The sequence below is a fragment of the Ranitomeya variabilis genome, chromosome 1 (genome assembly GCF_051348905.1).
Source record: "Ranitomeya variabilis isolate aRanVar5 chromosome 1, aRanVar5.hap1, whole genome shotgun sequence".
Classification (NCBI taxonomy): domain Eukaryota; kingdom Metazoa; phylum Chordata; class Amphibia; order Anura; family Dendrobatidae; genus Ranitomeya; species Ranitomeya variabilis.
In genome coordinates this window covers 14,858,943-14,873,072 of record NC_135232.1, presented here as the reverse complement: position 1 = coordinate 14,873,072, position 14,130 = coordinate 14,858,943, and the positions used below count along the sequence as shown (strand labels likewise).

At 43.0% G+C, this 14,130-nt stretch overlaps 1 protein-coding gene across 1 annotated transcript in view; it reads left to right on the top strand.

The window, feature by feature from the left end:
* The window catches only part of LOC143793532 (uncharacterized), a 32,671-nt gene extending 21,176 nt beyond the window's left edge, over window positions 1-11,495 (top strand). Inside the window, exons 5-9 of the mRNA XM_077280582.1 lie at window positions 454-551; window positions 630-708; window positions 812-909; window positions 1,032-1,146; window positions 8,099-11,495. Of these exons, the coding sequence (XP_077136697.1) occupies window positions 454-551; window positions 630-708; window positions 812-909; window positions 1,032-1,146; window positions 8,099-9,453 (1,745 nt within the window). The 3' untranslated portion in view covers window positions 9,454-11,495. The remainder of the gene's footprint in view (window positions 1-453; window positions 552-629; window positions 709-811; window positions 910-1,031; window positions 1,147-8,098) is intronic.
* The last annotated feature ends 2,635 nt before the right edge of the window (window positions 11,496-14,130 follow it).

The following is a 14,130-nucleotide window of genomic DNA, read 5'->3' as shown; positions in this document are numbered from 1 at the left end:
TGTTTTTTGTCTGTACTCTCTGATCGCATTGCTCCTTCATGGCCACTGTCGGTGTATATTTCAATGCAGCATAGAATGGCCCACAATCACATTTTGGAGGTGTCAATAGGAAGTTATTAATTAGGAGAAAATTTGGCGCTCGGATGTAATGAGGATTCAAACATTTTTTATTGGCTCATGAAATCCAAAATATATTGATATTTCAGTCTGATAATCAGACGTTCATCAGTAACATGGATTGCACGAGTAAACATGAAATCTATAGAATGGTGCTATGGAAAATCAGTACATGCTGGTATGGGGGGTGAGCACTTAGCCGCATCATAGAATGGGACCTGACATATGATAAAACAGTATGTGATATGTCAGGAAGGGGTTAAATATCGCTCAGAAGTTCCTATTTGGAAGGGAGGCAGACTCTCGCGGTGCAGTCAATGAGGTTGTCTCCCACAGATGGATCCAGGAGGAGAAATCCACCAGAGAGATGTCCTCGTCCTCTGTATTCTCAGGACCGTCCAGAGGAAAATCACAACATCCCGGAGGATCATCAGGTAGATGACACTGAAGCCTCCACAACATCTGACCATGAAGTGATGGGACCTGAGCTCATCTTACATTTTACTTTTTAGGGTGAAGATCTGATTGATATTAAGGTTGAGGTTATACATGGAGCACAAGAGGCGATCACAATATGGGCCGATCAGCAGGGTGAGGAGGGGAGACTGTCATGTCTGTTCTGTGGACATCTACTACTACTCCCATCATCTCATCACATGACACAATCTATTCCATCACTGTGTGTCTCCTACAGATGGATCCAGGAGGAGAAATCCACCAGAGAGATGTCCCCGTCCTCTGTATTCCCAGGACTGTCCGGAGGAGAATCACAACATCCCGAAGGATCATCAGGTAGACGGTGCTGAGCCCTGTACCGGATCTGTATATGGGGGGACATTTTTGATCGAGGTCATAGAGGTCACAGATTTTGGTGGTTTCTTGTATTGTGCTGATTGTTACATCTGATATATCAGGAGGAAGATCCGACTAAGAATAAAGTGAAGGATGAGACAGAAGAAGTGATGACGAGGGGGGATCAGCCGTGTGTGACTGATGGGAAGGAGGAGATTCCGGTAGATGTTTCCACAGGTATGTAATAATGTCCGGTGTGTGATAATGATGACTGGCTTTTCATCATGATGACTGGCTCTTCATCATGATGACCGGTGTGTGATGATGATGACCGGTGTGTAATAACGACCGGCGTATGTGGTATCGTGTGGAGTCTCTGGTGCAGTGAAGTTTTATCCGCCTTCCACATCACAGCAGAAGCGTCCGGTGATGGCGCAGCTGCTCCTGTAGAGTCCGGCGGTGCACCGATGAATAACGAGGCTGCCTTCACACCTTAATGATTTAGGAAGCGCAGATTTAGTTTTCCTTTACCTTTGTTAATATTACTTCCATCCTTTCCGTCCATATTTTTCTTCTACAAGTCCCGTGCTGCCAAGTAAATGACTGAGCTTGTGTTACAGGTTATGAATCTCCCCGTCCTACGGATTCCGGTGATGTAGCAGCCTCTGCCTAGTGCTGACCAGTGTAGACACATGTAGAGTCGTCCTTCCTATAGCCTCCCACTGCCTCCTTCACTGAGGTCCGCATTCTTGTCCCTCTACATCCAGGCCGGCCGCCCGGGACATGAATAGCCCTATGGTAAGTCAATATGAGCTATGCTATGGAGGTGTGGGTCAGACATTCAGCTGTCGTTCCTCTCCCACTATGGAGGCCAGCTTGGATGTAGGAGGACCAGAACACAGGATGAATGTTTAGTCACTCCTTTTTTCCGGGGTGGAGAATTGCTTTATCATAAGGGATTACGAGCTTGTATGTACAAACAGCTGTGATGGCCACATTTAGATTTCTCGTTTTCTGACAGTCATGTTGGTCAAGTTGTTCTCCACTTCATAAACATCATCTAAGGCAGTTGGCACGGGTTTAGTGCCCAAGATGACCAGTTTCAGCAGAGATACATGGAAAACATTCGGAATCCGTAATGAAGAAGGCAACTTCAGTTATAAGAGACCTCATTGATCCGCTTTAGTACCTCGAAAAGAACCGATAAAATGAGGACCCAACTTGTAAGAGGGAATCTTCAGTTTGACGTACCTGGATGAGAGCCACACCTTGTCACCAGGGCGGAAGCACGGAGAATCCATGCACCATATATCTAGCTCTAACAAAATGGCGCCAGTGGTGGAACCTGTGCAATAACTTCTATCGTGTTCCAAACTATGCTACTCCGCATGCGTGGCCAGCGCCATTTTGAGGAAGAAAGTTTTTTTTTTTTCTCATGAAATTTATATCACAAAATAAAAATATGGATATTATAGATGTGATCATGCTACAGCGCAGGCGCCTACATGATGAATGTAATTTACTTTTTTAAAACCATAACATATGCAGTATGTAAAATGGGGGCGGGTCAGTGAGGGATCAGTGACCTGTCATAAGCCATACAGATGAACAGCTAATCAGAACATCACATAAAGCCCCACCCACAGGTCGCTCACAGCCCCGCCCCGGAGCACGAGCATATCATTAGCTGAAAAGTACAAATAAAGAATAAACAAGAACCACAAGACGGATTTCATCAGAAGGTATCAGTGTCATCAGTATAATGGCACCGACCTGACACTGTCTGTAGTTACTGAGCACAATCCTGATCACAGAGGCATTTTCAGTTAGAGAATCCATTAAGCCTCACTGCTGAGCTTTGTGCCAGTTACCGCCTATTTTGGGCTGGTTGACATGTTCCATTCCAATGGCTCTTGGTGAGGAAGCCTTGCACCGATGTATACCCAGAAAGTGTTTAGACAGCTGAAGGGGAAGGGCCGGACGGCATGGAGTCAGGTGAGGCTGCGGTAATATGTTCTGCAATTCTCCTCCTTATCACACACGATGTGCCGCCAATGTAATACTTGTGTGCTACAAGTGGCCATGTAATCCACATATGTGACACTGCCCTTAATAAAAGATGTAATATTATGTCTTATCCGTATTGCTAGTAAAAGAATTTGTGTTTAACCTGGATTTGCACAGATGGCACTTATTACCTCCACATTTAAAGGATCCTTTCAGGTCAAAACACATATATTTATAAGCGTCATTTCTGGAAAAAAGCCTAAGTGACAGCAAATTACCGATGTTAGAGGCTTTGCTAGCTACACTTATAGTGCCCCGAGAGGATATTATACAGGCTCTCATCTTGATGATCTGTAGGTCATTTAGTGATATATGAATAATCTGTACTGAAAGAAGCGGAGAAAGGAACCTGTGCTTTTTTCTTAACCTTATTATTATTTATATTATTGTGATTGTCCATGAAGAGTGAGGCATGTGGTTTAGGACAAGTGATGGACAAGGCCCTATTCTTTATATCCCCTCTTGAAAAAAACTTTTTTTTTTATTTTTGTACATTGAAGTTGGTAATCTGATTGAACAGAACACGCACCACGGGCCCTGGTGAATTCATCAATCAGTAAATATGTGGTTTAGGACAAGTGATGGACAAGGCCCTATTCTTTATATCCCCTCTTGAAAAAAACTTTTTTTTTTATTTTTGTACATTGAAGTTGGTAATCTGATTGAACAGAACACGCACCACGGGCCCTGGTGAATTCATCAATCAGTAAATTACGGCTAATTTGAGTCGATGACCGCTCGTGGCATGTAAAATGGAGTTACCACTGGTAGGTTTCTTATGTAACACAGTCTGAATAATGCGTCACCAGTAAGAGTGACGCCCAAAAAAGGGGCAGTCTTATTGAACTCTTCAACAGTAAACCGGAGATGTAAATAGTCATTTAAATACTCCTTAAACGAAGCAATAGTTTTTCCCCACATATGGGGTATCGGCGTACTCAGGAGAAATTGCACAACAAATTTTGGGGTCCATTTTCTCCTGTTACCCTTGTGAAAATAAAAAAAAATGGGGCTAAAAACACTTTTGTGGCAAAATCTGTTTTTTTTTATATTCACCTCTCTGCTTTATAAACATATGTGAAGCACCTGGAGGTTCAAAGTGCCCACCACACTTCTAGATAAATTCCTTGAGGAGTCTAGTTTCCAAAATGGGGTGGCTTGTGGCGGGGTTTCCACTGTTTAGGCATATCAGGAGCTCTCCAAACACAACATGGCGTCCACTCTTCAGTCCAACCATTTTTTAGTTCAAAAAGTCAAATGGCGCTCCTTCCCTTCTGATCCCTGCCATGCATCTAAACAGTAGTTTTCCCCCATGTATGGGGTATTAGAGTGCTGAGGAGAAATTGAACAACAAATTTTGAGGTCCATTTTATCCTGTTTCCATTGTGAAAATTAAAAATTTGGGGCTCAAGTAAAATTTTTGTGAAAAAATTAAAATGTTAATTTCTGCAAAGCACCTGAAGGGTAAAGTAGACATGTGGTAAATGTTATTAACTATTGTGCGTGACATAATTCTCTGGTTTAAGTGCATAAGTATTAAAAGTTTTTAAAATTGCAACATTTTCACCATATTTCTGATATTTTCACAAATAAGCACAAGTCATATCCATCAAATTTTACCACTATCATGCAGTACAATATGTCACAAAAAAGTCTGAGTCACCAGGATCCGTTGAAGCGTTCCAGTTATTACCTCATAAAGGGACACTGGTCAGATTTATAAAATGAGGCTCAGTCATTAAACTGCAAAGTGGCTCCTTCCTTAAGAGGGTTAATGGACAATCACAACAATATAAATAAGAATAATAATGAGGTTACAATTATGAAAAAAATCACGGGTTACTTTCTCCAGTCCTTCCAGTCAATTTTTTTTATATTTTTATCATTGGCGCTGGAAAATTTTCATATTTTTTGGCTCCTGTGCTGGGGACACTGGTCCTGTTAGTTTCAAGTATCACCGCATGGATTTCATTTTGCCTTGACCTACAGTTGTGGCCAAAAGTATTCACACCCCTGCAATTCTGTCAGATAATACTCAGTTTCTTCCTGAAAATGATTGCAAACACAAATTCTTTGGTATTATTATCTTCATTTAATTTGTCTTAAATGAAAAAACACAAAAAGAATTGTCCTAAAGCCAAATTGGATATAATTCCACACCAAACATAAAAAAAGGGGGTGGACAAAAGTATTGGCACTGTTCGAAAAATCATGTGATGCTTCTGTAATTAGTGTAATTAACAGCACCTGTAACTTACCTGTGGCACCTAACAAGTGTTGGCAATAACTAAATCACACTTGCAGCCAGTTGACATGGATTACAGTTGACTCAACCTCTGTTCTGTGTCCTTGTGTGTACCACATTGAGCATGGAGAAAAGAAAGAAGACCAAAGAACTGTCTGAGGACTTGAGAAACCAAATTGTGAGGAAGCATGAGCAATCTCAAGTCTACAAGTCCATCTCCAAAGACCTGAATGTTCCTGTGTCTACCGTGCACAGTGTCATCAAGAAGTGTAAAGCCCATGGCACTGTGGCTAACCTCCCTAGATGTGGACAGAAAAGAAAAATTGACAAGAGATTTCAACGCAAGATTGTGCGGATGTTGGATAAAGATCCTCGACTAACATCCAAACAAGTTCAAGCTGCCCTGCAGTCCGAGGGTACAACAGTGTCAACCCATACTATCCGTCGGCGTCTGAATGAAAAGGGACTGTATGGTAGGAGACCCAGGAAGACCCCACTTCTTACCCCGAGACATAAAAAAGCCAGGCTGGAGTTTGCCAAAACGTACCTGAAAAAGCCTAAAACATTTTGGAAGAATGTTCTCTGGTCAGATGAGACAAAAGTAGAGCTTTTTGGGCAAAGGCATCATCATAGAGTTTACAGGAGAAAAAAAGAGGCATTCAAAGAAAAGAACACTGTCCCTACAGTCAAACATGGCGGAGGTTCCCTGATGTTTTGGGGTTGCTTTGCTGCCTCTGGCACTGGACTGCTTGACCGTGTGCATGGCATTATGAAGTCTGAAGACTACCAACAAATTTTGCAGCATAATGTAGGGCCCAGTGTGAGAAAGCTGGGTCTCCCTCAGAGGTCATGGGTCTTCCAGCAGGACAATGACCCAAAACACACTTCAAAAAGCACTAGAAAATGGTTTGAGAGAAAGCACTGGAGACTTCTAAGGTGGCCAGCAATGACTCCAGCCCTGAATCCCATAGAACACCTGTGGAGAGATCTAAAAATGGCAGTTTGGAGAAGGCACCCTTCAAATATCAGGGACCTGGAGCAGTTTGCCAAAGAAGAATGGTCTAAAATTCTAGCAGAGCATTGTAAGAAACTCATTGATGGTTAGTGGAAGCGATTGGTCGCAGTTATTTTGGCTAAAGGTTGTGCAACCAAGTATTAGGCTGAGGGTGCCGATACTTTTGTTTGGCCCATTTTTGAAGTTTTGTGTGAAATGATCAATGTTTTGCTTTTTGCTTCATTCTCTGTTGTGTTTTTTCATTTAAGACAAATTAAATGAAGATAATAATACCAAAGAATTTGTGTTTACCATCATTTTCAGGAAGAAACTGAGTATTATCTGACAGAATTGCAGGGGTGTGAATACTTTTGGCCACAACTGTAGTTCGGTGAGCTGATATTATTTCCTTTTTTTTTTCTTATGTGAAATCTCCTCTCTGCAGTCAAGCTGGGCTTTCTTCAGAGTCTTCTCTGGGGACATTTGCTTTCACCGCTCCAAGATGCTGCTAATCGCAGCTCGGCATCTGATCTAGCAGTCTGAGGCTGCCAAGCTGTGTTTGTCAGCATCTGAGAAGTCTGGGTGAAAGCACATATGCCCAGAAACGACTGATTAACACTCAGTTGGACTGCAAAGCAGAGATTTCACATAGTGCGCTTCAGGAGGAACAAATGTAAATATCTCTGCAATGGAGTCACTTAGTGTGGAACAGAAAAGAGCGGTGCAATCATCAGAGCTCGAGAATTTTTTTCAACATATTTAACTCAATTTTTTTTTTAGCAAGTGACAAGTCCTTTTTAAAGGAGGCCTGTGTTTCGGATTTAACCCCTTAATGTGCCTTCATCGTTATTTCAGTCTGCTTCTAAGATTTCTGACTGGAGTTCGGTTAAGAGCAAAAAAGGCAGAGATGCTTACCTGCCTAGGCCTCCAAACAAATGCACTATCAGGATGCAGTGGACCCATGTGATTAAGATGGCGGCAACACAGGGACAGAAATACCGATGAGGCAGCCACTCACAGCCTACCAAATTAGTGGAGGGGGTGGCTGCTTGGCATATGACTGCACATAAGAGACTTGTATGTGGCGCTGTTCACACAATGGGAATGCACAGCATCCAGGTTAACAGCCTAGTAGTGACACACCTCTATTAGCTCAGGCCGGCTGCCCAGCGCTATTAAGATGCATCCCAGTTTACAAGACAGAATGGTCCCAACTGCACCCCGAAAAAGTGCAAAAAACATATAAAAAATATATGCAGTCATATGCTAAGCAGCCACCCCCTCCATTTGTTTGGTAGGTTGTGAGTGGCTGCCTCATCGGTATTTCTGCACCTGTGTTGCCGCCATCTTAACCACATGGGTCCACTGCATCCTGATAGTGCATTTGTATGGAGGCCTAGGCAGGTAAGCATCTCTGCCTTTTTTGCTAGTTTTCTGAATTTTTGGAGGATCTCTAGAGTTCGGTTACTCGCTGATGCAAGGGTCACCATTGTGATTAGTCAATCTCATTTGCATATGATACTGAAATATTAAAACTCCATTTTTAATTGACACTTTTCTACACTAAGGGCATTATAGGAACCTTGACAGGGTGAAACGCCACTGGTGGTACAGTCGGGGTAAATCCTGATGACAGGTTACCTTTAAGAACTGTCTATTTGCTGTCTAATCTCTGCCACTCCTGACTTGTGCCAATGTCACCAGTTTATAAGTCTTATTCATTTTACCCGTCATTGTGTTAATGTTATGGCATGTAGTTGTCTTCCTTATTACCGGAACTTTCACTGACGAGGGTCTTCATTGTGAGCTCCATAAAATAAACTTAGAAATCCCTTGTGTGTCGTAGAAAAAAATCACATCCAATCTATCTTTCATCTTTACAGGAAATCCTTATGCGAATAACGGCTTATCACTAAACTGTAAAAAAGAAGATATCAGGAAGCACTCTAATGGAGAAAACCATATTATCCATTCAGGACTTCACAGTACTTCATTTTCTTATAATCTTCCTAATCATAAGCAACCCTCTCCTGAGCAATCTCGTATTATTACCACAATTCCAGGTGACAAAGTGGATACAAGATTTCAGTGCGACAAGGAATTTACTAAAGGCTCAGAAAATCTAACTCAAAGCAAACATGAAGGAGAGAAGCCATACTCCTGTGCAGAATGTGGCAAATGCTTTACAACTAAATCAAGATTTGTTATACATGAGAGAATTCACACAGGAGAAAAGCCGTTTTCATGCTCAGAATGTGGGAAGGCCTTTACAGATAAAGGGAGTCTTATTAGACATCAGAGAATTCACACAGGAGAGACTCCATATTCATGTTCAGAATGTGGGAAATGCTTTACAAATAAATCAAGATTTGTTGTACATAAGAGAATTCACACAGGAGAGAAGCCATTTTCATGCTCAGAATGTGGGAAGGCCTTCTCAGATAAAGGAAGTCTTATTACACATCAGAGAATTCACACAGGACAGACTCCATATTCATGTTCAGAATGTGGGAAGTCCTTCACAGATAAAGGGAATCTTCTTACACATCAGAAAATTCACACAGGAGATAAGCCATATTCATGTCTAGAATGTGGGAAATGCTTTACAATTAAATCAAAATGTGTTAGACATCAGAGAAGTCACACAGGAGAAAAGCCATTTCCATGTTCGGAATGTGGGAATTCTTTTACAGATAAAGGGAGTCTTATTAGACATCAGAGAATACATACAGGAGAGACTCCTTATGTATGTTCAGAATGTGGGAAATGTTTTAAAGGTCAGGCAAATCTTGTTAAACATCTAAGAATTCACACTGGGGAGAGACCGTTTTCATGTTTACAATGTGGAAAAAGCTTTACAAATACATCACAACGTAAAAAACATCAGAGAAGTCACACAGGAGAAAAGCCATTTTCATGTTCAGAATGTGGGAATTCTTATACAGTTAAAGGGAGTCTTATTAAACATCAGAGAACTCACACAGGAGAGAAGCCGTATTCATGTTCACTCTGTGAGAAATGCTTTACAGATAAATCTAGTCTTGTGAGACATGAAAGACGCCACACAGGAGAAAAGCCATATTCATGTCCAGAATGTGGGAAATCTTTTCTAAATAAATCAAGTCTTATTACACACGAGAGAAATCACACAGGAGATAAGCCGTATTCATGTTCACTGTGTGGGAAAGCTTTTGTAAATAAATCAAATCTTGTTAGACATGAGAAAAGTCATACATGAAAAAAACTGTATTCATATTCAGAATGTGGGAAATCTTTTTGTCATGGCTTCATCTTTACTGTGGGTTAGGGCCCCTTGTGAGTGATGGTACAGCCGCCCTATGGGTTCTGGAGTGTGCTGAACTGTCAATGTTGTGAGTGACAATCCAATCTGATCCTGGGGCGTGCTGGGCACTCAGCATTTTGATCGACAGTCCAATAGCTCAATCTGGCTTGCAGGCGTTTCCTCATGTGCCTCCCGTCCTTGGTGATTTGCTAGGTGTGAGCAGATTGGTGTCAGCTGCAGTTGAGCTTACTTTTGTGCATGCTTAGATCTGCATCTGATTGTGTCTTTCTCTGATATTGTTGCCGGACTTAGGATTTGTCGTGACCATTTGTGTGGATTATCCGTTCTACTCTTGACGCTCTCTGACTGCAGGTACCTGAACCCGGACTTGGTCTCTGACTGTCTTTTTTTTTCTTCCTCCCTTGTCTTGATGTACTCTACTGGTATCTGACCTTGTACCTCCTGACTTCCCTGTTACACGGCTTGTCTGTGAGTAGTGGCTCAGTGTCACACTTTTATATGTAAATCATCTTGTAAAATATGAAACAGAAGTCATGCAGTATAGAAACTGTAATTATATTCGCTGTGTTTTATACATTTTAACCCCTTCATGACCCAGCCTATTTTGACCTTAATGACCTGGCCGTTTTTTGCAATTCTGACCAGTGTCCCTTTATGAGTTAATAACTCCGGAACGGTTCAACGGATCCTAGCGGTTCTGAGATTGTTTTTTCGTGACATATTGGGCTTCATGTTAGTGGTAAATTTAGGTCGATAATTTCTGCATTTATTTGTAAAAAAAATGGAAATTTGGCGAAAATTTTGAAAATTTTGCAATTTTCACATTTTTAATTTTTATTCTGTTAAACCAGAGAGTTATGTGACACAAAATAGTTAATAAATAACATTTTTTTCATGTCTACTTTACATCAGCACAATTTTGGAAACAAAATTTTTTTTTGCTAGGAAGTTATAGGGGTTAAAATTTGACCAGTGATTTATCATTTTTACAACAAAATTTACAAAACCATTTTTTTTAGCGACCACCTCACATTTGAAGTCAGTTTGAGGGTTCTATATGGCTGAAAATACCCAAAAGTGATACCATTCTAAAAACTGCACCCCTCAAGGTGCTCAAAACCACATTCAAGAAGTTTATTAACCCTTCAGGTGTTTCACAGCAGCAGAAGCAACATGGAAGGAAAAAATGAACATTTAACTTTTTAGTCACAAAAATGATCTTTTAGCAACAATTTTTTTATTTTCCCAAGGGTAAAAGGAGAACCTGGACCACAAAAGTTGTTGTCCAATTTGTCCTGAGTACGCTGATACCTCATATGTGGGGGTAAACCACTGTTGGGGGCACGGCAGGGCTCGGAAGGGAAGGAGGGCTATTTGACTTTTTGAATGATAAATTTGCTCCAATCTTTAGCGGACACCGTGTCACGTTTGGAGAGCCCCCGTGTGCCTAAACATTGGAGCTCCCCCACAACTGACCCCATTTTGGAAACTAGACCCCCCAAGGAACTTATCTAGATGCATAGTGAGCACTTTAAACCCCTCAGGTGCTTCACAGAAGTTTATAACGCAGAGCCGTGAAAATAAATAATTTTTCTTTTCTCAAAAATGATTTTTTAGCCCGGAAGTTTTTATTTTCCCAAGGGTAACAAGAGAAATTGGACCCCAAAAGTTGTTGTCCAGTTTCTCCTGAGTACGCTGATACCCCATGTGTGGGGGTAAACAACTGTTTGGGCACACGTCGGGGTTCGGAAGGGAAGTAGTGACATTTTGAAATGCAGATTTTGATGGCATGCTCTGCGGGCGTCACGTTGCGTTTGCAGAGCCCCTGATGTGCCTAAACAGTAGAAACCCCCCACAAGTGACCCCCAAAGGAACTTATCTAGATGTGTAGTGAGCACTTAGAACCCCCAAGTGCTTCCCAGAAGTTTATAACGCAGAGCCGTGAAAATAAAAAATCATTTTTCTTTCCTTAAAAATAATTTTTTATTTTCAGTTAATTATATGCTTGTGCTCCGGGGTGGCCTGTGGGCGTGGCTGTGGGAGGGGCTTTATGTGGTGCTCTGCTTACATATTCATCTATATGGGTTATGACAGGTCACTGATCCCTCACTGACCTGAATATAATATGTTTTGGAAAAAAAATCACGTGGGCAGGCGGCGGCGCCAGCATGATCTCATCTTTAATATATATTTAATTATGTTAATTTATTCAGAAAAAAAAATTCTCTCAAAATGGCGCCTGCTGCACCTGCAGCGCCCCAGAGTCCTGGTCGTTGCAGTACTGTTGCTCCGCCACTAAGGGGGGCTATGGTTTGTCTGATGGCACTGAAGGAGTTCACCTGACCAGGTATCACAGGCACCAATACACTTCACAGTCTGGCCTCCAGGGGGAGCTAAGGGTGCTATGTATTAGGCCACTCCTCACAGTCTGGTAAAACTGGGGGTTAGATAGGAAGTTAGACAGAAAGCTGACGGGGTTGGAACCAGGCAACATCCTGTGGCAGAGGGTGTTGCAGGGGAAGATTTAGGGGGGTCCCTGTCAGGTGTGGGATCCTGACAGAGGCCTAGCAAACAGAAAGAACGTTACGGGACAGCGCCTGCACTTCATCGCGGCGGTACCCTAAGAAAGGACAAGAAGCGAGGTTTATTGTGAAGAGTGAGAAACGAGATCAAAGCAACAAGGAGATAACACCAGTAGGAGTCGTGCTGTAAGGGTACTGTCACACAGTGCCATTTTGATCGCTACGACGGCACGATCCGTGACGTCGCAGCGATCGTATGATTATCGCTCCAGCGTCGTAGACTGCGGTCACACGTTGCAATCACGGCGCTGGAGCGATGCCGAAGTCCCCGGGTAACCAGGGTAAACATTGGGTTACTAAGCGCAGGGCCGCGCTTAGTAACCCGATGTTTACCCTGGTTACCAGCGTAAACGTAAAAAAAACAAACAGTACATACTCACATTCCGGTGTCTGTCCCCCGGCGTTCTGCTTCTCTGCACTGTGTAAGCACAGCGGCCGGAAAGCAGAGCGGTGACGTCAGACGTCACCGCTGTGCTTGCTTTCTGGCTGGCCGGCGCTCACAATGCAGAGAAGCTGAGACGCCGGAGGACAGACACCGGAATGTGAGTATGTACTGTTTGTTTTTTTTACGTTTACGCTGGTAACCAGGGTAAACATCGGGTTACTAAGCGCGGCCCTGCGCTTAGTTACCCGATGTTTACCCTGGTTACAAGCGAACACATCGCTGGATCGCTGTCACACACAACGATCCAGCGATGTCAGCGGGTGATCAAGCGACGAAAGAAAGTTCCAAACGATCTGCTACGACGTACGATTCTCAGCAGGGTCCCTGATCGCTGCTGCGTGTCAGACACTGCGATATCGTAACGATATCGCTAGAACGTCACGAATCGTACCGTCGTAGCGATCAAAATGGCACTGTGTGACAGTACCCTTAGACCGAGGCAACATCCTACTGAGGTGTATAGCCGGTGGCCGGGAACGCCGAGGAAGTATTAAGCTCCAAGCAATACTTCAAACCAACGGCAGGACAGTCAGTTATAGGCGGGCTGTCTCACCTAAAATCACCTAAGCAGACATAGGGGGCAACAGTGGGAGAGGGGCGACTCTAGGGTCCCGGAAGAACTCCAGGCCTACCCGTCATACGGGTGCGTCCTATCCATATCATCTGGGGGATGGAGAAGAACATCAGAATCAGTTGTGAGGGAACATCAGAAACAGACACAACAGTTGTGAGGACTATCCCGTGGTGCTAAGCAGGGAAGGACTACAACACACAAGCGCTAGCAGGTAGGCACAGATTTCCACCTGCAAAGGGAGCTCTGGAGGTGCCATCGGACCGGCCGGTCTCAGACAGCCCTGTTAACGTACTCTGGACTGAGGATCCTGAAGCCTTCAGTAAAGAGGTAAAGAGACTGCAACCTTGTGTCCTCGTTATTCATCGCGACCTGCACCTCACACCACCATCCACACCTTTCATTGGACGCCCCTTAGCAGGGTCACGGACCGGATCTAGCCACCGTGACAATCCCAGAACCGTGACAGAGAGGCCCGGTACCGGGTACCCCTCGGCCCTGCGACAGTGGGGGGCGCTCCATACCTGTGATCTGATAGATGCTACTGCGCTGGCTCCACATCCCACCTGCATTGCGATGATAACGATGTCCAGAGACGCAATAAAGCCGCTCTGATATTTTCTCTTAAACCAGATGAACACTTCCAGCCAGACACAGATCTTAGTTTTGCATATGTCCAAAATGGAAAATCTTCTAACCAAAGAGATGAAAGTTTGGTGGGATTGCACCACTCTCCAATCTTATCTGGAGAAACATGATTCCTCGGGGCCGTAGGTTAAAGAAAATATCCACAACTGTTTATTCAGATTCTTTTAAACAGAAATTGTGGGCTACCCTCACAGACTTCTCCTTTCAACTCATGAAATTGATTACTGAGGAAGAGGGCCATACTCTTACTGAAATTTTTTAAAAAAGATCATGGATTTGAGCACTAATATGAAGGATTATTCATCTTCCAAACAATATGATATTCTCAATCAATCCATCTAGAGGAAAAAATTATGACCACTAAA